Below are 25,224 nucleotides of genomic sequence, written 5' to 3' on the forward strand. Positions count from 1 at the left end.
TTCCGACTCCCGCCAGGCCGAGGACCCACGTGTATCTCGCACCCCAACAGGTGCACGTGTTTATAATTGCAGAACACAGTACTTACTAGTACGCGTTTTAATACAAACATTGAGAGAACAGTTGTAAGCTGTGAAAACAATCAGCAAAGGCTCCTTGCACTGGGGTGGCAGGGTGGGGGGGGGCAGGAGGCGGTACAGGAGCGCAGTCAGGATGACCCGGGCCGTGTGCTGAGAGGGGACCAGCCGGGAAGGGTCCAGAGCTTAGGGACAGGCGAGGTCAGAAGCAAGGGCGGGGCCGGGAGGAACCGGGCCTCAAACAGCTGACTGGGCCCTTCGCTTCTGGGGAAAGCACCATGGGGCGTGAACCGTGGATGCAGCCGGCGGAGGCGCCCGGGGCAGGCACTGCTCCCGAGATGGGTGTGAACGGCTGAGCTGGGCACTGACTGCACAGGTCAGCAGGAAGGAGCCCACGCCTGCCACTCAGCCCCACGTGCCGCCCCGTGCCCTCGGGGACACACGTGCCATCGCTCCAGACCGGGGCAGCCCCTGCAGCGAGGGGACGGGGTGACAAAGGTCCCCCCCGCCCCGTCCAGACGCCTGACGCCCGATGCCCGGCTCTCCCACCTGCCTCTTCCTGGTAGTCAGCAGCTGGAAAACGGACCCCGTCATGAAAAGGCCACGGCGCGTGGGCCCTGCTTCCCTGAGGACTTGGGGGCCGACCCCTCCCGGGGTCTCGGGGGAGGGCCCAGGCCTTGCTGTGGAGCTGGCCCCCTCCCACAGGGCTCCAGAGCCCAGCCCAGGCTGTGAGCAGGGCTGGCCGTCAGTCCAAGATGGTCTTAAAGTCCGCGGTCAGGGCCGGGTCGGCTGCTGCCTCCAGGGCGGCCAGAGTGGCCCTGGGGAGCCGCCGGCACAGTCGGGCTCTGGCTGCAAGGCAGTGACTGAAGTCAGACCACCACACCCCCCACCCACGCCCCGGAGGAACCAGAGACCGCCCTTCCCCAGGGCCCGGGGCACCGCTGAGACCAGCAGGCACTTACACTGCCAAGCACCCGTGTGCAGGCGGGCTTGGGGTGGGCACCTCAGGAGGGAGCAAGCACCCCACCCCTGCCGGGGGCACGGGGGCTGTCAGGCAGAGGCCCGACGGGGAGCTGGGTCGGGGGTGCGAGGAAGGACACGCAGGTGGGGGGCTGCAGGGGAGACGGAGGACGAGGACCCAAGGGGCGGCAGAGAGGCGGCGAGACCGGGTGGTCATGCCAGGCCCCTGGATGAGCGAGGGGGCCTGTAACCCCCGGGGCACCCGCACCCCTCACCTGGGGGCTCCGAGACCCGCCCGCCTGCCCCTCAGACACGGAGGGGCCCCAACACCGGAGGGCAGGGCCTGCACCTCACGAAGGGGCGCTCTGCACTCCACCCACGCCTACCTGACCGCAGCGCCCCCAGAAGACAGCTGTAGGTGACGCGGTGACGAGCCAGCTTGAGCAGAAAGGCGTGCAAGCAGAGCCACTGCGCGGCCTCGGAAGGAAACGGGCCGGAGGCGCCCTTGGCCCCCAGTGACATCCCTGGGGGACACGAAGAGAGGCTGAGGCCCCGCCAGCCCCGCCCCAGTGCTCCACCCCGGGGATACCAGGGGCCCCAGACGTTGCCCTCCTGCCGGGGGTGATGGCTTGAGTGGGGTCTTGGGGGCGGCGGCGGGGAGACTGGCCACTTCATTTCAGGGGCCACCCCGACACGAGCACCAAGGAATTCTGAAAACTGAGACGTTTTCTTCAACTTCTCCAAGAAACCTCCACAAACAGACGTGACGAAGGGCAAAGCCTGTTACACCCAGGACCTCAGAGACACGCACGGCCTGAACCTCAGACAGATCGGAAACGCCCAGGACGAGGCCGCAGGTGCAGACGCAGGGGCTCCAGCGGGAGCGTTCAGGTGGGGACGCCCCGGAGGAGGCCGAGCCCAGGGGCGGTGAACCCAAAGCAGATGGGCGCGCGGCTGGCGCGGGTGCCCCTCCCTGGCTCCTCCCTGAGGTGGGCAGCGGTGGCCCAGGGCCTCCTGCGGACCCTGGCCTGGACTGACGCAAGGGCCCAGAGCCCCAGGGGAGGAGGGCCTGCCCGGGAGCGGGCGGAGCGAGCTGGGGGGGGCCACCAGCTGCCCCCAAGCACCACGTCACTCTCCAGGCACGCGGCGGACGGCGGCGAGCTGCTAGCAAGCTAAAGGCGCCCCGGCGCCCCGTCTCTGCTGTGGCCGCTGGAGAGGCAGGTGCTGCGGTGGCCGCGGGGCGCGAGGGACCCGGGACGGGCACAGGACGGAGTGCGTGGGGGTGACCCCTCGGCCCGTCAGCCGTACCCTGGTCGCCTGTGCACACCTGCATTCCTGGCTCTCAGGAGGGCGTAGCAGCGGGACGAGGTGTCAGAGATGACCCGGAGGAAAAACGAGGGGTTCCTCCTGACTGGCTGCTGAAACGGGAGCTGCAGCACGCACGCGTGGAACCTGGGGGTGTCAGCTCCGTCAGGGGCCCAGCCTCCCCAGGCTGCCCGGGGCAGGGCTCCCTGGAGACCACGGGCGGCAAGCCTGCCTCTGGGTCCCCGAGGCCAGCCGGCGCGGTTAATGAAGGACGGGGTCCACCTCCCCAAGATGGACAAGCACCAGCCTCCACGGTCACCTGCCCGGCCCTGGTTCTCGGAGGGGGGCCGCAGAGCCACCCAAGGGCAGGGAACATTCCGGAAGAGTCGCTGGACTGACCGGGAGCTGCATCCCGCCGTCCCTCCTGGGGGCACCTGAGGGTTCGGGACCACACACGCTCCTGCGCACCGACTGGCCCTCTGCTCTCCTACCCGCCCCCGCCCGTGGCTGCCCTCCTCCCGCCCCGCGGCCACCCTCCTCCCGCCCCGCGGCAGCCCTCCTCCCGCCTGCGGCTGCCCTCCTCCCGCCCCGCAGCCCTCCTCCCGCTGCAGGAAGGGCCGGCACAGGCACTCCGGCCACCCCGGGCCGCTCTGGCCTCCCAGCACCGTCTGGTGCCCGGAGCAGCGCCTCCAGAGCTGACGAGGACTCTGCGGAGAGGCGGTGTCTGCCGCTGAGACACGGACGCTGCTTCCTCGCGGGCCCGGGGGCAGCGTGCCCCCCAGGGCGAGGCCGCCACCTCCCTCGTGGGGCAGCCGCCCCGTGCACCCACCTGTAGGCCTGCAGCAGGAATGTCTTGTAAACGTTTGTGAAAACTGTCTCAAGACTGTTCACCTGGAGTCATAAGGAAAAAGAAATGTTGGCGATACCTCTGGCGTTTGAGTTTCTGTCTTTTGCTTTATTGCCCCATCAAACAGAACAAGAAAAAGGACCATCTCGATAAGAATCCATCAGCCTCTCCCGTGAAACCCGCCAGGTCCTCACTGGGGCCCCTCAGCGGCTGCGGTGGAGTCAGGCCTGCGGGAAGGACAAGGGGGGAGAGCCCAGCCCGGCTGGACGACGGCCTGGGCCCCGCGGCTGCAGCGCTGAGGCCATAGCGGTCCTGGGCCCCGCAGCCTGTGAGGAGGGGCCCAGGCGAAGGGGGGGCAGCCAGGCGGCAGGGTGAGGGCCGGGGGCCCGGGACACACACACGCACACTCACCTACACAGTGCACACCTGCGCACACAGGCACATGCACGCATACCCACACACACTACACACCTGCGCATACTCGCAGGCACACGCTCGTTCACACACACGTACACGTGAGTGCACACGTATGTGATGCCTGACGTGCTGCCACACACATGCACGCGCCTGCACACAAGAGCAGACACACACGACCCCCCAGGATCTACGAAGCGCGCAGACCCCCAGGTGATGCCAGCTGCCCTCTGCGCTCTGCAGCCCCAGCCGCCCATGGGCAGCCCGCACACCTGCAGGTCCAGGAAGAGCCCGTGGCACTTCAGCCGCAAGACCGCCAAGAGTTTGCGACGCATGTTCCTCCCAGCCTTGAAGCCCTGGTTGAAGGTGAGACTCGCTCGGATCGAGGTCCCGGCGTAACTGTGAGACAGCGTGGGATTCCAGGAAACACGTGTGTCCACTTCACACTCTGACCGCCACACACGTCCAGCCCATCAGCTGCGCTGGGCCGGAACGGGCGCCCGTCCCCCAAACGGTCACAGCTTCATGGGGAGCCAGACAACCTGGTGGACAGTTCACGACTGACCAGCGTGGTCGGTGCCCGGACATGAGGGGGCGGCGGGAGCAGCAGACGGACGCGTGAACCGCGCGTGGAACGCGTCTGCACCTGCGTCTTCCCGGGAGCACCCCTGGAGGAGGACCAGCTGCAGCCCCGAGGGCTCCAGCAGAACCGGGTTACCAGCGCAGGACGGGCACACCCATCCACCACCGTCTTGACGCCTGCGCTTTTTATTCACGAAAGAGCCCAGGTTCCTGCGTCCACGGCGCATCGTGAGTCCCTCCGTCTGCGCAAAGCCTGAGGCTGGGCTGCGTGCTCTCAGGCTCAGTGTGGGGGAGGTGGGGGCACGGGCTGTCAGGGGCCGAACTGCATCCCCCAAACTCACAGGTTGAAGCCCTGGCCCCCGAGACTGTCTGGGGATAAGGCCTTTAAGACGGTGATTAAGGCAAAATGGAATCATAAAGGTGGGGCCCTAATCCAATGGAACTGGTGTCCCGAGACACTGAGGCGCTGAACACAGAGGGTGACCGTGTGAGGCCTTGGGGAGCAGATGCGTCCACACGCACACACAGGAGATGCCCCAGGAGAAACCAGCCTGCGACACCTGGACCTCAGCTTCCAGCCTCCAGGACCGAGAGAACGGAAATGTCCGTGGTGTTTTTTACAGCAGCCTGAGCCAACCGAGGCAGGGACCCAAGACACTGTGAACAGAGCAGGCCACACGCACGACAGCCCTGCTCCCCGACGGGCCAGAGGTGACCACGAATCCTGGTGTCCAGTGAGACCACGGGGACCCCTGTCTGGCAGGTCCTGGAAGCTCTGGTTCAGATCCACACACTTCCCGGTGGAACATGCCATGCCCCCGAGTCTGCCACGCGATTTCCTTTTATCAAAAATGCCCAGAAGGTACTTCCCTGGTGGTCCAGTGGTAAATAATCTGCCTTCCAATGCAGGGGACGCGGGTTCGATCCCTGGTTGGGGAACTAAGATCCCACACGCTGCGGGGCAACTAAGCCCGTGCGCCACAACTGCTGAGCTCGCGCACTTCGACGAGAGAGCCCGCATGCCGCAAACTACGGAGCCCACGCGCCACAACTAGAGAGAGAGAAACTTGCAGGCCACAACTAGAGAAGCGTGCATGCTGCAACGAAAGATCCCGCGTGCCGCAACCAAGACCCGACGCAGCCAAAAAAACAAAAAACCAAAAAGCGCCCGGAACGCTGCTCCCCCAAAGAGCCCATCCCCTAGTGCCCACCGCTGGCCTCTGACCCGCTGGGGCTTCGGGCCCTGCCGTGCGGGAGTAGGACGCACGGAGCTGCGTGGCGGGGCGCTCACCTGGAGTGGTCGCCGCGCACCTCCAGGGTGCGGGTGTCCAGCAGCAGGCCGCACCAGGGGAACAGGCAGTGCGCCGGCAGCTGCAGGGGGGCCGGGCCGCCCAGGCCGCCGTCCTCCACGGGGAAGTTCACCACCGTCTTCTGCAGGTTTGCCAGGCAGCCGTACTCGGGCACGCCGCGGACCAGGGTCCTGCAGCAGGGGGGGCACGTCAGCCACCGGGCGGAGGGGACGCCACCCGCGGGTCTCGGAGGCACGGGTCAACGTCACCTAACAGCCCAGCGAGGCAGGCGGGGAACGGAGGGCTGGGACCACGGGCACGCGAGGAAGGCCAGACACAGCCCTGCTCTGGCCTCCAGGCTTCTGGGCAAACAAGTGCCAACGATCAGAGGCCAGGGTGGCCAGGCCAGCAAGGGCAGAGGCAGGCAGCAGGGGAGGGGAGCACGGAAGCCCCAAGGGCCAGTCCTGAAGGACGAGGGGACGCCAGGCTGACCCTCCAGGTAAGACGGGTGAGCGACTGAGCTGGGCAGCCAGCTGGGACCCGGGGGACACGGGGCTCGGAGGGCAGGCAGAGTCCGAGGGATGGGTCCTCCCTGTGACGGCCAGCTGATGTGTCCACCTGGCGAAGCTGCGGTCCCCAGGTGTGCAAACTCGAGTCTGGGTAAGACCAGGGGGTCTGTAGGTGGGCCTGACACCTGCAACCAGCCGGCTTTACAGGAGGCCACTTCCCAGAGTGGGGCGGGCTCACCCATCGGGGAAGGGCCCTGAGAGCCAAACGGGGGTGTCCTGACGGCGGGGGTCGCCCACAGACTGCAGCCCCAGCACCTGCCCTTCCTGCCGCCCGCCCCCGGGTTTCAAACCTGCCCAGCCAGCCCCACCATCGCGCGAGCCAACTCCTCGCAGGACGTCTCCTGGACGTGCGCCTGTCTGCTGCGCCCCCTGGTGGGACCCGACAGGCACGCTCAGAGCTACCTCCCTGCCCCATGACCACAGGGCAGCGCCGCCCCCAGAACTTCCCATGACGGAGGCGACGACCTCTGCGCTGTCCCCTCCAGTGGCCACTGGACACGTGTGGCCACTGAGCCCTCCAACCGTGGCCGGTGCCCCTGCGGACCCGGATGCAACGCTGGATTTACCTGACGAGTTTACGTTTGCAGTCCTGTGCTGGGGCTGCCATAGGGAGCCCCAGAGCACCACAGCGGGCAGACTCTACAGGCTTCAGGCCTGGGCTACCCCGCAGGCAGACACGCGATACGCGGGTGCTGTCCAGGTGGGTTTCTCCAAAGGCAGCCCAGCGACCAAAGTGACCAAAGTGTCAGGCGGGGACGCCTTGAGGGCTCAGTTTTGAACTTTCTTCTCCCTTGGAAAACCACGCTTTGAAAGAAGCCCCCAGACTCCCGGGACGGATGGGGCACTGCGGCCGCAGCCCAGAGGGTCCCAGGTGCCGGGTTTACTTTGGGCACGATCCCCACGCCTGGTAACCCCTCCTTCTTGACACGTCTGAATTCCCCGCTCTCTCAGATGTTCTCCGCGGGGAAGCCGCGGGTGAGCCGTGCAGGCCTCTTCTCTTCCGTCCCCCGTGGTGCGCAGCGCACAGCCTCTGCTCCGTCCACCACCAGCGCATCATGGGCGCGGAACCTCCAAGGAGCCTCTGCGGACTCGGCCCCGCTGCCTGAGCTGTGCTCCTGCGGGTGGCACCTGCGTCCTGACGGCCACGCCAGCGACAGGAGGAAGCAACGGCACTCTGGGCTCTCAGAGCCGCGGGGCCGCACCGCGTGACACTCCCCAGAGATGCGCAGATGCGTGGGGAGCACGGGTGTTCGCACACAGGTCCCATCCGTCGTACGTGGGCCAAAAAGCGCCTGCAGAGACACACGCGTGGGGGACCTTACCTGAGAAAGGCTCTGGCTCGTGTCAGGTGAGGGGTGACCAGCAGGAAGTCGTCGACCAAGCGCAGGAGCACCCTGGACACGGATTGACCCCAAGATGAGGGGAGACCCTGAATGCACTGCTTTACGCCCACAAGCAACGTCCTCCCACGGGGGCAAACGTTGAAAAACTTAATGTCTGAATTCACATGGACACGGATAAAGTGACCTTCTCCAAAGAATCTAACCAAAGACTTTGGTTTCTGTGGGATTCGGCTCCAGCTGGGGATGCCGAGCAGGGGCCCTGCAATCGGGCCGGAAACACATGAGCTTGGCGCTGGTCCGAAGCCCCGGCCACGCAGAAAGCCACGTTTACTCCCCGCTTGAGGCCTGCTGACCACCTCCTGTGCGCCGTTACGAGAAGAAAGGGTGAGGCCCCGTCTACATCCAGGACCCAAAATACAAACAGGCCCCAAGCAAGGCAACATCCGCCAACACAGAGGGGTCCATACCCGTCCCGCTGGACTCCGGGGAAGAGCTCGTTCTCCATGTCTCCGTAGCAGAAGCTGCAGAGCAGGGTGGACAGAATGGAGCCCTGGGGAACCCCCTGACACTGGATGTAGGACCTGGGGGGCAGGACGTTGTTAAAAGGTGGGCCAGCCATGGTGGGCCTGATGCTCATGTCGTAAACACATGCACAGACGTGGAGCACAGACACACATGCACACGCGTGCCCACGCCACACCCGCCTGGGGGAACGTGAATCACGATTTATCATGCTCCCCCGCGAGGCCCTGCCATGCCTCGGTCACACGTGGCGCGACCCCTCTCCACGAAGGTCACAGCGGGTGGTGGTGCCCCCGGGGAGGAGCCAGGGGCCACAGGCGTGGCCTGTCCCGTGGAGAAAGTTCTCTTCCCACCTGGTGCCGTTCACACGCACGTGCAGACGTGTCCCCTTTGTCAAAATTCGCCCTGCTGTGCAGTTGGCACGTGTGCCTCCCAAGGGTGTACATGTTTTTTAATATTTTAATGTAATTATCTTTCAGTAAGTGCTGTAATTACTGAGAATATAAGGATAATGAAAATACACCCTTTAACTAGAAAGTCTCCTGAGCTTGGCCCACGGTTAACGACCTCCGAGAAGGCCCCACAGTCCAGGTTGACCTCTAGCGACCGTGGCCGTGAGCCCCAGGGCCACTGCTCTCCTCGGTCGCACACGGGGTCTCACACAGGCACTCGCCCAGGCCGGTTTGGTTCCAAACACGTTAAAACAATTATCTGCCGGCTTCTGAATGCGAGGACCTCCCACAACCGTGGGAGCCTTGCTCTGTCACCCGGCCGCACGGCCGCAGTGCCTGTCCGGGGGCTGATGAGGGGGAGCTGGGGGGTCCGGACTCACCTGCCCCCGATCCTGACCACGTGGTTGTGGACCAGGCGCAGGAAGAGCTCGAAGAGGCTGCCGCCGGCCTCGTTCAGGGAGCAGCTCTGCGAAGGCAGGCGGGCGTTCACCAGCGTGGATGCTGCCCTGGGCCAGCCGGCGGGCCAGCCGGCCGGCGCGTGGTGGGGGCCCCGGACCCAAAGGAAGGCGCCTGGTGTCTGGGAGCCTCACGTGGTGGCAGGGTCGCTCCGAGACTACCGTGCACAAAGCACGGGGACCGCGAGGGCCGACCCACTGCTGGCAACGATGGCATGGGGACACCCTGCTCACACAAGGAAACGGGTCACTCGGTGGGCTAGCTCGAGGCGGGTCTACGGGGCACGCCCTCTCTGTCCTCCTAGAGGAAGGGGACTCGCCTTCGTGTGACCTCGAGACCAACACCGAGAGCGAAGATGTACAGCAAATCTCACAGGAGCTGCGGGCAGGCGGCAGAGGGTGCGTGAGGCCCAGAAAGAGGGAAAATGTGGCCAAAAGCGGGTGCAAGTCTCTGCCAGCCACGGAGGGTGCCCACAGCTGCCCCGGACCCAGCAGTGAGCGAGCACCCACACTGACCTGCTCGATGACCACGGCGTCCCTCAGCAAGCCGGTCGCCTGCAGGTGCTCCACGAACTGTCTCATGTAAGGCTGGAGGTCCGTGAAGGTGGACACCTGCTGGCCAGGAAGACGGAGTGAGGCGGGTGCAGCCCCCCTCCCCAAGCCCCGATAGCAAGGGCACCCTCAGAACAGGGAACAGAGCCTGGGAGGCCCCGCCCTGGCCGCTACGACCAGGGATGAGATGCAGAGCAGGGCCGCCTGGGGACGCTGGGGAGGCGGGACGCAGGCGGGCTGGGGTCTCAGCCCTCGGGGTGCATCCCACCTTCACCCCGACTTCTCCCCAAGGCCTGTATCCACCGCGGGAGGTGAAGCCCGAGCAGAAAGTGGGGGCTCTGAGGCTGAAGATGTTGGGGTTCAGAGCCACGAAGCAGCTGGGACTGAGGGGCAGTTCCCGGGGGAGGGGCTGCAGAGAGAGCACCCTCAGCAGCACACGCCCCCAGAGCCACGCCCAGCCCCGAGGGGACCCCACTGGGCCAAGTGAGGGAGACCAGGCACCACACTGCCTAGAATGGGCCCCGCAGGACTAAGGTCACGGCTCCACCACTGCCAGGAAAATACCACCCGCTCTGGAGAAAAGCTCGCAATCCCCTTACATTAAAATCCCTATTTACAAAGTTAAAATCCCTATTTACAAAGTCTGCCACACCGTGATAAAATTCCAAAAACTATAGAATAGGCCTGTGTGGCCAAAACCACCCACAAAACAGCAGAAACAGACACGACAGAAACCTGCCTGCAGGCGAGCTGGTATCGACTTTCTGGAATTTTAAAATCACTCAAGATAACACTGCTAACAAAACAAAGAAAAAGATGGAGGACGTAACCAGAGCCCTGGAATCTGTGAGAAAATTCACATGGATTTCTAAAACTGAAAAATAGGCTGGCTAAAATTAAGAATTTCCTAAATGGGTTTAAAATCAGAGACAGAAAAGAGAAGGTGAGTGAACCAGAAGACGGGTCTGTAAACGCCCAGATTCCGGCAGAGACTGAACACGTTAAAGCAGCAGCGTCAAAATTAACTCAAAACGGACCCTGGGCTGAACGCCGCAGCTCTAACGAGAAACATTGTAAAGGAGCATCAAGGTCAAGTAGCCTGGCACGTAGGCTGCTCAAGCACAACACGGCTTCAGCCCCAAGCTGCGGATAAACTGTATCCATCAAGACAAAGGATGTGTTTGTGGAGACTCCACTTGCAAAAGAAAAGGCGAGACAGGCCGAGAAGGCGCCTGGGAGCCCACAGCTGCCCAAGGACTTGTCCCCAGAACGTGGGAAGATCCCCTAAGATGGACGACCAAGGAGACAGCCTGGCAGCAGCGCCCCATGAGAGGACAGCCACGTGGCCGGTACACAAGGTGCCCAGAACCGGATCTCCCCAGACCGAGTTCCACAGACAGGACTGCGCTGACCCACCGGGCGGCCGGGCTGCAAGCTGCAGCCCTGGTCTTTTAGTACCACCAATACCGCCGCCAGGGCCCCCCTGCAGCGCCTGCAGCCGCGCTGGAACCTCTTGGGCAACATCTCCTGAAACTACACAAGCCTGGAATCCGCCCACGGCAACGAGGGCTTTGTTTCCGAAAGAGCACATCACGGAGATGAGGCAGCGGCCTCATTCACGTCCAAAGAGGAACCGGCAAACGCCCACCCAGCGGAAGGCGAGACCTCCCCGCGCACGGCGTCCGCGGACGGAACACGGAGAGGCTGCTCTGGGCGGCTGGACCCCAGACGCGGCGGAAACCGGACAGGAGGGCAGGGTTTCCCTGATTTCACATTACAGAGTTAGAGACAGACGAGCGTGTCGCCGTGCTCGGGGTAGGAGAGGTGGCCCCCGGGGGCGGGAGGGAGTCCCGCGGGCGCTGCTGTTCTGGACCGTGAAGCGGAGGAGGCTTCATCCCGGTCCACAAACCCAAGATCCCTGCGTCGCACACTCAGGACTCGCAAACCACGCTCACCAGCGCCTTGTCCTGGGGTCTTCACACGCGCCTCTTCTAAGAAGTTCTGGGGGAACTCCCACACCGCCCCCACCTCGGTACACACGCTGTTTCGGCCGGGGTGGGGTGGGGAGGTGGTCCGAAAGCCTTCCCGACAAGCGCTAGGAAACCCCCCACCCTGATGGCCTCGGGGTCAACCGAATGCCCTTGTCCCCTCCCAGCCCTGCCTGGGCCGGAGGCCCCAGGCGGCTGCGGCGAGGGGCTGCCCTTCCGCCCTCCCCCACTGCGCACACACGGACGGCAGCGCGGCCCAGGAGTCCCGGGCGACGCGCCCTGTGGCACCTCCCCTCCCATGGCGCACGCGCGGCCCTGCTGCGTGGCCGGGGGACACCACGGAAACACGCCTGGCTCTGCTGCCACCAGGGTCCCTCCTCTCTGCTCAGCCCGGTGTGCAGTCGGGGCCCCGGGGCTGTGAAGGGGCAGCGGGAGGACAGGACCCGACGGGAACACCAAGAGTGAAGAAAACGACCGCGCGCGGGGTGAGGGGGCTCGCCGAGCACGCCCACCGCCACCGCCACCGCCACCGCCACGGCGCATGCGCCTCCCGCAGACCACGCCCCCCACCACCCAGCGCGCGCCTCCCGCAGAGCGCGCTCCGCCCCACCGAACACGCCTCCCGTGGGGCTTACGTGTCTCTTGAAGGACTTCCGCACGTGTCCGCGGGCAGTCCTCTGGACCACGGCGTACTGGCGCACGCAGTACGAGTTCTCGTGGGGCCGGATCACGTTGGCTATCACCTTCGCCAGCCTGTCCTGGGGGAGGGCGTCGTACGCCCCCGCCACGTCCACCTACATGGGAACCGAAGTGCCTGAGGACGCGCTCACCTGGGCCCCGAGTTCCCGGGTCCTTCTGGTTCTGACCTGCGGTCAGCAAACCCTGGGGTGAATCGTACACCAGGGGACTGGGGAGACCCTGGACCTCCCCTCACACTGTCCCGTCCCCATCCCCAAGGGGCTCCCGCTGAGATACCCACTTCCCCCGGACTCTAAGCACCCTCAGGGCGGGTCTTCGCCCCTCTCTCTGAGCTGCAGGCTGGGGACCAGGAGGCCCCTGGCGGATGACCAGGGTACCAGGGCACCCGGCGCTGGGGCCTGAGTAGGTGTTTCCCTCCCTGAAGGGGACCCCGAGGGCAGGAGCTCCCGTGGAGTTGGGGTGCAGTCACGGAGTCCACTCCAGAGGGGAAGGCACAAAGCCTCTGCCCCTGGGAGCCAGGCACCCCCAAATGGAGATGGGGTCCCCTGCCCTCCCGCTCACAGGAGAATCTGTGGGACACGGACGCAGCTCCACCAAGGGGTGACTCGTTCTGGCAAACACGGGACTGCAAAAGGCTGGCCACTCCCCACACCGGCGGGGGCCTGACGCGAGGGGTCACCTGCAGGGCCGGTTCCCTTGGTGGGGGGTGGGAATTGGGTGCCCACCTTGACGAAGTAGAGCGGGGGCACCGGGCCCTGGGCCCGCAGGGGCAGCACGAAGGCCTGCCAGGCCCTGTAAATGTCGTCCATGCCCAGCACGGAGGCCCCTAGAAGGCCGGGGCGCCTCAGCCGCTCGTAGTTCAGCACAGCGAACAGGGTCTTGACCTGGGAGGTGAGATGCTGGACCTACAGGCCCAGCCCAGGACGGGCGGTGTCACCAGAGGGGCCCCAGACAAAGGGGATGTGGGGTCAGACAGCCCCCTGGGACGAGAGGCAGGCCCCCGCTCTGTGCCGCCCCCGCTGCCACCCCCGCCTACCCCGCCTACCCCGGACCGCCGAAGGGCCAGATGGCTGCCCCACCCACGCCCACCCCAGACCCCAGGGTCTCCCCAGGGACCCGTCCTGGGATCATGGACACCACATGTGGAAAAATGCAACTAGCTACACCCTTGGTCCCCTCTACTTACCTGGTCCCCCCACCCAGCGAAGAGGGGTGCTGCCTCCTGGGGGACCCCAGCCCCAGCGGAGAGGGGGGCACCACCTCCTAGCGGACCCCAGCCCCACTGGGCGAGCACTTTGTCTTCGCTCATGGACCAAACCCCCATCAGCAGCGACAGCTTCTCTTTCTCACTAACGGTGGAATCACCCCCAAATCACCCCCAAATCCTACAGGGAGGCGCATGGAAGGGGTCAGAGCTGCTGGTGAGGCAGAGGTGCCGTGGCGGGGAGAGCAGTCACGGGGGCTAACCATGGGGGCGAGGTCCTACGGGGGTCCTCGGGACCCTGGCAGGCTGGTGACAGCTATCGTGTGGTCCCTCTGCCCCGGAGAGCACACCGACCCCATCCCCGGAGGATTCCAGGCGCCAGGGCCACAGAGGGTTCCCGGAGCCCATCCAGCACCTCACAGGACTGGCCTTCCCGGGAGCTCCTTCTCTGGGCCCGGGAACCCCCATCCACGGCACCCCACCATTCCATGGCCTCACCGGGGCTGCTGGCCCCCGAGACTCTGACTACACCCACCAGGCCTGGGGTTCAAATGCACTTTGCCTAAAAGCGGCACAAGCGGTGACCTTCCTGTCTCTGTGCGACTTCCCGGCTCCCACGACGTCGCCCATGTTCACGATGGGCCGCAGCCCGCTGGGCTTGGGGACGAAGCGGAGCTTGGACGTCGGCAGAGCCGGCCTGGCCTCCTGGTGTCGCCTGACATCTGCCTCGGATAGTTCTCGGAGCTGCACGCGCTCTAAGTGTTGTCTGAAACAGAGGTGCCCGTGGGAAGCCGGGGCGGGCAAGCATGGCAGCCACCAGCGCCCAAGAAGTCGGCTGAACCCATGCCCAGCACCCCAGACTTGCAGGGTGGCCGGGGGTCTGCTGGAGGCCCCTCCTCAGCAGGGCCAGGACACCCGGTTCCCGGCGGACAGAGCCCTGGCTGGTGCAGGCCGGGACCCGTGGGCCAGAGACCCCGCCCTCCTCCACACAGAATGGGCAGGGAGTGCTCAGCGTATCCCCCCGAGGAACAGAACTGTCCCCCATGGGCCTGCCAGCTCCTTGTTACCTGTGACCTTCAGCCTTTAGCCCAAAACCACCCACAGGGAGGGCCTGGGTGGCCCCCGCCTCCTGGCCTCTGGGGTGAGGATGCTGGCTGGGCCGGTGGCCCCAGGGGTGAAGCGTGGGTCCAAGCACAGCCCATCGTGGGATTCAAACCCCCACCAGGCAGGGGTCGGGCCCCAGGGCCCCACAAGGAGAGCCTAAACGGCCGCTTTGGATCACATGGTGTGAAATACTTAAACGGGGCGCCTTCACTCAAGACCACGATGAAGGCCTCCAGAGCCTCCCCCCACCAGACACAGGAGGACACGGGCCGCAGCACGTGCACTCAGGGACCCCGGCCCGGCTCCCTCCACAGACGTCCTAACGCAGGGCGCAGGGCACGGCTCTGGCGCAGGTGCACAGCTGAGCCCTCGGACACCGGGTGCCTCGGCCAGGCCCGGCCCGTGGCTTTCGGGCTGTCACCCCATCCATCCTGGCTGGATCCCAATCCAGCTGACACCTGCCCAGTCTTTCAAAATGGACGTAAGACAGTCAGTGAGCAACTGAGACAAAGCTCACGGCCACCCCACGGCCATTCAGCCCCTGGGAGGCCTGCTTCACGGCAACGCCTCTGCCCCAGACGCGCTCCACTGCACGGCGTCAAATAGGCGGGTTTGTCATCTCGCGTCATCCTATCTGTTCTGTGCAGATTAAACAGTACCGGGCCCACGTGCCAGGGGGAAGTAAGCGGCCCGCCCGTACTGTTTCAGTCCAGACAGACTCCTAGACCCCACAGACCATCCAGCCCAAGCCCCCGGCTTTCAGGTAAGAAGGGGGTTTCAGGAGTCCGTGCCGAGGGCGGGGTCCCTGGAGGAGCCGGGTGAGGAGCCCTGGGCAGGGAGAGGCCGTGGTTCCCGATGGCCGTACCTGATGCCAATGCTCTGCAGCTGGCTCCAGACGCGCTTCCGGAAGAAGAAGAGCCGGTTCTTCTGGAACGTGGTCTCCGTGACATAGAAGAATGCCCTGAGCAGCTCGACCACGTACGCGCCCATCAGCCAGCACAGGAACCTGGCCAGGACGGCCTCGCGCAGACGGTGCTCGGCGGCCGGGATGCAGCGAGCCCCTGGGAGGAGAGAGGCCGGCGCTCGCCCCACGTGCTGCCTGAGTGGCCCCTCGGGCCTGGACGGCTGCACGTGCGGCCCACGTGCCACGACTCGGCGCCTCGGGCAGAGGAGAACGCGGGTATCTCAGCAACGACGCTTCCCCCATTGCATGTTAAAGTGATGATGCTGGATCACTGGGCTTTGATAAAAAATGTCTTTAAGTTAGTTTCACCTTTCCTTTTTTACCTTCTTACTGGGGCTATGGAAAATCTGAAATGTATGTAGCTCACGTTCTGTTTCCACTGGGCAGCGACGATGCGGCACCTCATCCTCTGTCCCCTTTACGCACAGGCTGGAGGGAGCAGACACCGCGCTCCACACGGGGGACGTGCGGTGGGGGCTGGCGTGCAGTCTAGGCATCGCCCCCGGGTGGCAAGAGCCAGAAACGCCTGGGGTTTTCCAGGCTGAACACCGCGGGCAAGCAGACGCGGCCACACGCCGAGGGACGCCCGACGCCGCGGGGCTCCGGACCCAACCACGGGCCAAGGTGAGTGCTCTCCCCTGTGGTCCTCTGCATTTTATTCTGTGCACTCGATAACATCTCCAGCAGAGGTGCCTCTCGAGAGCTGTCACCAGGCTGCCGGGGGGGCTCAGTGCAGACAGAGCCGGGGCTTTACCACCCGTAACCGGCGTGAAAGAAACACAGAGGAGAAGAAAGGGGCCCCAGAGGCAGGTCTGGGGCAGGAGAATGAACGGTGAGCAAGGAGAAGAGAAGGGGGGATGAAGCTACATAAACATCGACTGTAGAAACAGTACCAGCAGCATCTAACTTGGAACACAACCGGGTTAGTGGAGGGAACAGCTCAAGAGTGATCTGGTTCCAACACGCAAAGCCCTTACACGGTTCCCAAGGTAACCAACCACCCAGAGGGGGTAAGTGGAGAATACAAAGCTAACCCTGGAAGCAAAACCAACGCACCACACACACGTGAGAAAATGCACATCAGGAAACGAGGAATAACAACACGGAAGAGGGGGACAAACTGCAAGGTGAAAAAATGCATCCACACTCGCCTACCATCACAGAAAATGAAAAAAAATTACTCCAGGTAAGTGGTAAAGACTGTCAGAATGGACTGAAAATAAACGTAAAACGTCAGCTCAGTGCTGTTGATAAGACACCTAAACCACGTATCCTCAGGTTACGAACAGGTTGAAGATAAAAACTAAGTAACGAAAAACGACACAAGCAGGAAATACTAACCAACGGGAAGGCAGGTAAACACACTTTACGGTAAAAAGAGCCACTAGACATTCATGAGGAAGAGTAAGTCTAAAATGTGCCTGCAGCTAACACAACCCATCGTGCAGACCAGCGGGACAAGAAGGAAAGGACACACCCACCCCAGGGGGCCGTGTACCCTCGGCGTCGCGGCATCTGGAAGGACACACGTTTTGCGCGGCACCTGACGTGGTGACCACAGCACCCACCCCGGCCTGCGAACGCCTGGGAACCGTTAGTGCAAACGCCGCACACGAGACCAAGCCAGTCTCCAGGGGCTCCAGGCCACCGTGGTCCTACGGACCTGCACACGGCTGAGTCAGAAATCAACAGTAAAAGGCAATTTAAAACTGCCACACATTCGGAAAATAAAAAATAATCATCCAAATAACTCCAAGATCAAAGGAGAAATCACAGTAGAAACAGAAAACACCGAAAAGCGGCTGATATAAACACGGGGCAGCTATCGCGGGGCTGGGGAAACGCACAGCCCGGGAGTCGGAGGGGCGGCAGGTGACCAAGGAGGAGAGAGGTGGGGACACTGAGAGGCCGACACCCCGCTGAGACATCACAGCCACTCCTCAGGTCCATGGGGCTCAGGGGCGGGAGTGGGGGGACGCTCCCCCCCCACAGCTCAGGAAAAGCAACCGTGGTCGGATGTAGGCGGACAGGACGGGCCAACCAGAGGCTAAGGCAGCGAGCAGGAGTCCTTCTGGTGGCGTCTCTAGTGACACGTGGCCCCAGATGTGGACAGCCAGCTGTCTGGCCTCCGGGGCTGGGCATCAGGGAGCTGACAGGTATCAGTGGGCAGTATGGCGGGCAGGGCAATGGCCTCAGCAGAGGCAGAGGAGGCTGGCGCTGTGGACGGAGCACCTGGCCGGTGCAGAGGGGGCAGCGTTCCGGCAGGAGGGGGTGGAAGGGGTGACCTCGGAGAGCCGAGGCTCAGAGCAGCATTTATTCAGCCAGCGGGCAGAAGGCGTGGCCGAGGCCAGGGAAAGGAGCAAATGGCCAGGGGCGCAGCTCAGGTGAGCAGGTCCCGGGAGGTCCAGGGGCCGGGGCCCAGTCGCCTGGGAAAACACCACCTCCTCAGTGCCTGCAGCTCGAGGGGCACGGGGACCCCGTCTGAAATCGGGGCCAGAGCACAGAACTCAGAGCCGCCTTCCACAAAGCGGGCTGGGGCCCCACTAGCACAAAGGGGTCAGGTGAGGGCCTGTCTCCTGAGCCCGCCTCCTGGAGACTCATCCACGGCGTCCCACGTGCGGGGAGCTGCCGCCCGGGGGGTGTAAAAGTCACGCAAGATGCAAAGTTTCTGGAGATCTGCTGTAGGACACCGAGCGTACACTGGGCAATACCGTGCTGTCCGCTTCAGCGTTGTTTAAGAGGGTAGGTCTCATGTTACGTTCCCACAATTAAAACATTTTTTTAAACCAAGTTGCTGAAGGTCACCCTGACTGTCCGCGTCACCTGCCCCTGGGGTCTCTTGGGAAGCCAGAAAGGGCGTGCCCCGGCCGCACCTGAGGCCACCACAGTCGCGATTTTTGGGGCCCCCACCTGGGGACTGTCACACGCACGGGGGAGGCGGGGGGCAAGCCTGGCTCTCACAGATGACTTCCTTCTAGAAGTCGTGATCATCTTAGGAGCGTGGGCTGGTCAAACACAGGGAGAGCAGGGAGGGTGCTGGGCCTTTCACTCCTGGCTCCGCCCTGACAAGGAGGGTGCTGACCGAGGCGGGGCTGACAGCGAGCGGCTGGGCCGGAGGAAGCCCAACATCAAACCCAGACCACCACAGTGGGAGGGACACCGCAGGCTCAGCTTCACAAAAAGTCCTGCCAGCACCCACAGCGGCTGCCCACTGCCCTGGGACAGCGGACGGCGTCCGGATGCTCCCCTTCGACCCCTGGTGATGCCGGGGCCCTGCTCAAGGACACGGTCTTTTCACTCCTCCCGCCTGCCTGGCCCCGGCCTAGCAGAGGCACAATTAGAACTCACATCCGGATCCGCGTATGGGCTGCCCAGATCCAGCGGGGGACCCAGGAGCCTCACCTCCCGACCCCATAAACGGGGTTCTGGGCCCAGCCCCCATTTCTATCCGCGGGGCACCATGCCAAGGCGATAAACCTTGATGTCAAAAAGGGTTATGAATGACCCGCCGACACGCTCACAGGACCTCCTGTTGACCTCCGTCTGTTGGTGCAGCCCTAGACCACGTGTCTGGCCCGCTCACCGCCCCTCCCCAGCGCCCAGAACCTGCCTGAGCCCATGAACGTCGGGAGATTTATGCAAACTGGACGGGAGGGGGGGACAGAGGCAGAGAACTCAGATGGAGCCCCCCGACAGCCACCAAGAAGCCCCCTGCCCCCCGAGCGAGGTACGGAGAAGGCCCTGCCGCGCTCGAGGTCCCGAGGTCGGGGTCCTCACCTGGGCTCCCGCGCAGCCAGGCGCAGTCCTGCACCTTCATCTTCCAGGTCAGCTCCTGCGGTGAGAGCTTGCCGTGCTTCCCCAGGGAGACGAGCTTCTTCACATTCCTCAAGAAGCGGCGCTCGTTGTGTCGGGAGCCCCAGAGGCCGGCGGGCACCAGCCGGCGAAGGCAGGCCCGCAGGAGGCCGTACACCTGCCAGGGGCTGCTGTGCTGGCGGAGCAGCTGCACCAGGCGTCGCGAGCCCGCGTCCCCCTCGGGGGCAGCGGCTGGGCTCTCCCCGGAGCAGGCGCCCACTCCGGGGCTCTTCTGATAGCCTGGCCCCGCCGGGCTGGTGGAGGCCGGCAGTGGGCAGTGCGCCCTGAGGAGCGCGCCGTAGGGGCACCGCACGTGGTTCTTAAGCAGCTCCCGAAACAGCGGCCTCATCCGCCAGTAGCGCGCGGGCAGGCGGCGCATCCTGCGGGGAGCCCCTGGGGGCCGGGGCTCAGAGCCCAGAAAGATGGTCTCCACGAGCCTCTGGGCGCCCCCCAGGCTGGGAGGCAGGGAACAGAGCAGGAAGGAGCGGCGCAGCCGTTCTTTGCTCCCCGAGCAGTAGAGGAACTGCTTGGTCTCAGCCCACGCTCGGGGACCGGGCTCGCCCTGGGGATGTGACGGTCGCCAGGATGGGGAGCGAACACCCCTCTCGCCGCCCACCAGCGGGAAGGGGCGACGGGTCCTGGGCACGTTGCCCTCCCGAGACTTGGCTTCCGCAGCGGCTCTGGTAGGTGTCATCACGCGGGGATCGCTGTCGCTCCGCCCAGGCGCCCTGCCCAGGTGGGCCCCGGGCGCCTGCCCTTCGGTACCCCGCTCAGGCTCCAGGCCATGCCTGGGCTTCTTGGCTGGAGACGGACGGCCCCTCGCGCCGCCCCGACGCCGCCTCGCGCCCTTGGCCGGCAGCTCCCGGGATCCCCCGGCCTCCCCGTCGCCGCCATTCCCGGCCTGGCGCGTGAGTCCGAGGCCAGTCCGGGTTCCGCCCGCGCGTCGCGTGGGCCGCGCCGCGGCGGCGGTGCAGAGGTCATAGAGCGGCGGCCCGCACACCTGGTAGGCGCAGCTGGGGGGCACCAGCAAGTAGAGTGCGCAGCGCGCCAGCAGGTGGGTGAGCACGTCATCACCCACGCGGCGCAGCAGCAGCCCCCACGCGCCGCTGCCGCGCAGCGTGTCCGTCACCGTGTTGGGCAGGTAGCTGCGCACGCTGGTCGTGAAGGCCACGGGCGGCCCGCCGCGGGCCCCGTCCAGCAGCGCGAAGCCGAAGGCCAGCACGTTCCTCGCGCCGCGCTCACAGAGCCTCTGCACGACCCTGGCCACCAGCTCCTTCAGGCAGGACACCTGCGGGGGAGGGCTCCTGAGTCGCTGGGGACGCAGGTACGTCCTTCCCCACCCCCTCCACCACCACCGCGGCGGGCCCGACCGGAGTCCCCGGAGGCAGCCCACCTGGCGGAAGGACGGGGCGGCAGGGGGCGGCTGCGCATCCCAGGGCACGCACACCAGGCACCGGGCCACGAGCGCGCGGAAGGCCACCGGGTCCCCGCGCCGCACGAGCCGCCGGTCCTCGGGCCCCAGGCGCCGCACGAAGGTGGCCAGCGGCAGCACCTGCCGGTAGCGGTCCCGCAGCAGGGCGCGCACCGCCCGGCACCTGGGCGCGCGCGGCATCACCGGAGCAAGGGGGGGGTCCGCGCGGAGGAAGGGGCGGGGTCGGGAGGAGGAAGGGGCGGGGTCGCGGGAGCCCCGCAGCCCCGCCCTTGGTTCACCCTGCGGGCCGCGGGTGTGGCCCGAGAGGTGTTTGCGCCCAGGTACTACGAAAACCTGCTCCGACCGCGCAGCTGCTCCGGGCGGTGTCCCCACCCACACGCCGTGACCCCTCCAAGGGCGCAGGGGTCTTGCGAGGGTCGCACAGAGGAGAGGTCTATGGTACCGAGGGAAGGGACCATAACGTGGGGTCCCTGGGGGACCTGGTGCATTCTGCGCCCCCGCGGAGCGGGTCCTTTTGGTGTGTTACTTTCTCACGTGGGCCGTGACCGGGCAGTGAGGGATGCTTTGGGGTCCAGCAGGGACTCATGGCAGCGAATGTGTAATGATGTGCAAGGGAGAGAATGGACCACCGCCCCTGCCCGGCGGGCCTAGGGAAACCAAGGGAGCAGGCGCATCCTGGACCTGGACCGGCCCGCGGTGGGGCTCCTGGAGCTCTTGCCCGGCTCCGGCGGCGGGCAGTGGTCAGCAGGCAGCGGTCAGCAGGCAGCGGTCGGCGGGCAGCGGTCAGCAGGCAGTGGTCAGCACTTACCCCACTGGCTTGGTCTCCCTGACCCCAGGCTGTAGTTTCTCTTTTTGAGTTCTTCTGGGATCCCCACCGAAACCAAAAATCCTCAAATCGGTTCCCTATTAATCACGCACCTGATGGGTTGGGCGAAGGAAGGGGAGAAGTGGAGCCGCGGGCTCCCTGGGGCACCACCTGCAGGCTCCTGGCACCTGCCCATGGCCTCCCTCCATACCCAGAGCTGCCATTTCCTCCACAGGCACCAGGAGGAAGGTGAGACTGGACAGGTCAAGGGCCCGCCCCCAGGCTTGCGGCCCCAGGAAGAGCAGGAGCCCCGCCTTCCAGCCCAGCCGCAGAGACCCTCCCCAGGCCTGGGGCACAGTTCTGACACCGGCTGGTCATGCGAACCAGGCAATTCAGAGCAGTCACCCTAATGACATTTCACCCAAGCCCAGACGCTGCAGGTCCTTCAAGGTTGAGTCCTAAGAAATGGGAAGCTTCTGGGTCTTGGAAGGCTTGCGGGGACGATGCACCTGAGTTTGGCAAACACTGAGCGGCTGAACAAATGTTAGCCTTTCACAACGTTAAGAAGCATGGTCAGAAATTGATTGTCTTCACGGCGTAAACAGGCCTCCGCTACCCCTCCGTCGACGACGCCGTCTCACATTCATCCCGCTCGCTCTGGTCTGCCTGGCTCGTAACCCGCGGGACTAAGGGTGGCTCTCCTGGAAGTCCACTGCATGAGCACCGCGAGCTCTCTGAGACTCGCTTGTTTCTGCCAGTAGAGGATTTGGGACAGCTTTGGGAAATTTGTTCTTTTCCAACAACTAGAAACCGGAGAAACCAGCGTGGAAAACAAAATTTTTTTTTGTTAAAGAAGAAACAGAAGCAGTGTGAATAATATACCATGTTGAAGTGAGGAAACTTTTCCTAGAGAGAATGGAAATCGTTCATCTCCTGAATACTCTGTGCACTATTACACGTGCAGTTAATCTGTCTCTGGAAAGCTAGGGGTGGTCTTAAGTCACTGCATCGTAAAACATGAAGATGTTCCCAGAAAACATTTCATATTGTTGGCTTATGACAAAATCCGATTCTAGATCTTCTGGAAGGCAATGGATGGGTTTCACACTTCATACCTGGACATTTCTAAACAGTGGGTTCTGGGCCAGGAGCCAAATACTGACATGTCATTTGTCACTGAAGGTGCAAACAGAACCCCCACCTGCCCGCCAATTACACAGTAGCCCGACTGAGGTTTCCTACAGCGTGTGCAGTGATTGGACACCGGGGCTGCTCTTGGGGAGCTGGTGGGGGGGCCTGCAGGGCTGGCAGTGGACCATCAACCCCCGTCTGCGAGGAGTCACCGCAAGGGGTGAAGAGGGAGAAGCCCAGCAAAGGGAGGAAAGAGGGTCCCAGAGAATCCAACCAGCGGGCATGACCGGAGCCCTGGCCAGTGTTTAAATAAACGATTAAGCCATTGGTTCCCGAGCAGGGCTGTCCGAGGGGCAGCGGTTGCTTCCTGTGTTTGCTGCCACTGGCCTCGGGACACCGCAGCCCCGCGGGCGCAGGAGGGCCGGCTCTGGAGGGCAGCCCAGGGAGGGGGACAGGCCACAGTGGCGTGTCTGGCACCACCGCATGCCCACGGGCTGGCAAACCCGATGCACGTGCCCACCCCCCGACCCAGGCACCCTCGGATCTGCAGCCAAGACGTGGGACGGCACCACCAGGACCCAAAAGGGTCTCAGCTAAGGAGGTTGGTGGCTGAAACAGATGCAGTGCAATGTAGGGACACATGCAGACTTCTGAACACAACGGGGTAAAAACAAAGCAGGCCAGCAGCGCAGCCCCGAGCCCAGTGCTGGGGCCTGAGGACCAGATGCTGGGAGGGGAGAGAGAGAGAGAGAGAGAAGAACAGGGGGAGAGGGAGAGAGGGAGAGGGGGAGAGAGGGAGAGAGGGAGAGGGGGAGAGAGAGAGAGGGAGAGAGATAGGGAGAGGGAGGGAGAGAGGGAGAGGGAGAAGAAGAGGGAGAGAGGGAGAGGGAGAGAAGAAGAGGGAGAGAGAGAGAGGGAGAGAGAGAGGGAGGGAGAGAGGGAGGGAGAGAGAGGGAGAGGGAGAAGAAGAGGGATGGCCTGCGGACCCGCCACGCTCTCTGGCCCCGACTTCTGCCTCTGTGGCTGCGCCCCCCTCCGTGACCCTGACAAGGAGCCTGCGATTGACTCAGGGTCCAGCTAGTCCGGGCCGTGTCCCGGCCTCAAAGCCCCTGGTGTAGGAGGTCGCACGCCCAGGTTCCAGAGCTAGGAAGGGGCGTCCTTGAGCCATCCCTCTGCCCGCGACACTCAATGCAGCAGAGCGTGCAGCTGTCACGGGCAGCGGCTCTGCCTCTGGGTTCCTCTCCCAGCGCCCCAGGTGACCACTAGCCTACTCTGTGCTGAACCGTGTCATTTCAAGACAGTTACATAAATGGAACCATATATAACACGTCACCTCAAGGTGGCTTTTCCACTCAGAAGAATTCCTGTGTGTGTCAATCGTCTGCCACTTTGATCCTGGAAAGCATTCCAGGCCTGGATGGGCAGCTAGTGTAGCCACGCGGCCTGTTGAGGGCCATTTGGGTTTTTCCCACTTTGGAACCATTACAAATACAGCCACCATGAATGACTGCAGACAGGGTGTTTGTTGTACATAGTGTACACAATTACATGACTTTTCGTCGCTCGGGGACAAACGCCCAGGGCTCCGGTCGCTGGGTCACGTCATGAGTATACGTCTAGTTTTCTGTTTTGCATCCCAACCAGCGCCATATGAGAGGTCCCTCGCCTGCACTTGGTGGTGTCCCTGAATTTTCCTGCAGGGGCTCTGACGGGGAGTAGACGGGACAGACGGGTCCTGAGAGGCCTGGACTCCAGCAGCGCTGGAGACACCCGGGAGGGGGCGCTGATGCGACAGCAGGGCTGCACGTGGGCCGAGGTGGGTCTGGCTCAGGGAACAGAGAAGACAAATGACGGGCAGAGCACTGCCCTTCATGCTGGACACCAAGGGGGCGGGCGGCGGGGAGAACATTGCCGAGGCAGCTTTAGGGACTGGCATTTAGGAAGTGTTTTCTGGAGAAGCAGAGGGGCAGAGGGGCCGGACCTCCTCTCGGCACCAGAGGGAGAGCCAGGGGGCCCGCTGGGAAGGGGACGGAGCAGAGGACGAGGAGGTCGGTCCTGGCGGCAGGGACCACACAGGCAGGAGGCGGCAGCCGTCCTGCCCGGAGCCAGCCTGGGTGGAGGGCTGCCCTCCAGGACCTCGGCCTCCGTCCCGTCTCCCAGGTTCTCTGAGTCCAAGGATCCCGTTGTTCCAACGTGCGGGCTCAGAGCAACCGTTTTATTATCTCATGGGGTTCATGGGTCAGGAGCCTGGGCGGGTCTCCGGGAGCAGACTCATGCAGTGGGTGTTTTATGCCCCTACTTTGTGGAGGTTTGTCCTGCCTCAAGTTTATTGGAACGGTTGTTTCATTCTTAGAGGTAAAGATAAATAACATGAAGAACGGTCTTCGTTTTCGTGGAGCTTTACGATTCACACAGCGACTTCCCACACAGCAGCTCCTAGCGGCCCTGGAGGAGGTGGGCAGGTGTCATCACCCCGCCCTGCAGGTCCGCGTGGCGGCTTCCTGAAAGCCCCCAAGAATCTGGGGCAGAGCCAGGACGGTGTCCCGCTGCACGCCCAGCTGGCGCTGGGGCGACACCGCATAGCCAGGAGGAAAGGCAGCAAGGTGGGTGGGGGACCCAGGGACACAGCCCACAGGCTCACTGCCTGCCCCCAGGGCGACTCTGGGGGATACAGTCATCT

At 64.1% G+C, this 25,224-nt stretch overlaps 1 protein-coding gene across 2 annotated transcripts; it reads right to left on the reverse strand.

Moving 5' to 3' along the window:
* Positions 1-820: 820 nt before the first annotated feature.
* On the reverse strand, positions 821-20,788 carry TERT (telomerase reverse transcriptase). Of its 2 annotated transcripts, XM_057541224.1 has the most exons (16): positions 20,570-20,788; positions 19,102-20,464; positions 15,226-15,421; positions 13,842-14,022; positions 12,778-12,957; positions 11,989-12,147; positions 9,330-9,425; positions 8,739-8,824; positions 7,852-7,965; positions 7,364-7,435; positions 5,475-5,663; positions 3,874-4,000; positions 3,170-3,231; positions 2,363-2,487; positions 1,422-1,559; positions 821-924 (listed from the first exon to the last, which is right to left on the reverse strand). In XM_057541224.1, exons 1-16 carry the CDS (start codon positions 20,786-20,788, stop codon positions 821-823), a joined length of 3,411 nt encoding a protein of 1,136 aa, XP_057397207.1. The 2 variants fall into 2 exon arrangements, with proteins under 2 accessions (XP_057397207.1, XP_057397208.1); XM_057541225.1 differs by lacking the exon at positions 5,475-5,663.
* Between the last annotated feature and the right edge of the window lie 4,436 nt (positions 20,789-25,224).

The sequence above is a fragment of the Balaenoptera acutorostrata genome, chromosome 2, assembly GCF_949987535.1.
Source record: "Balaenoptera acutorostrata chromosome 2, mBalAcu1.1, whole genome shotgun sequence".
Classification (NCBI taxonomy): Eukaryota; Metazoa; Chordata; class Mammalia; order Artiodactyla; family Balaenopteridae; genus Balaenoptera; species Balaenoptera acutorostrata.

Bases quoted from the DNA above. Each gene is read 5' to 3' on its own strand.
- TERT (XM_057541224.1), bottom strand. From the start codon at position 20,788: ATGCCGCGCGCGCCCAGGTGCCGGGCGGTGCGCGCCCTGCTGCGGGAC. The intron at 1,560-2,362 runs GTGTGCACAGGC...CGTGTCCCCCAG, and splicing joins CCTGAGAGCCAGGAATGCAG to GGATGTCACTGGGGGCCAAG. The intron at 925-1,421 runs GTAGGCGTGGGT...ACTGCCTTGCAG, and splicing joins TCTGGGGGCGCTGCGGTCAG to CCAGAGCCCGACTGTGCCGG.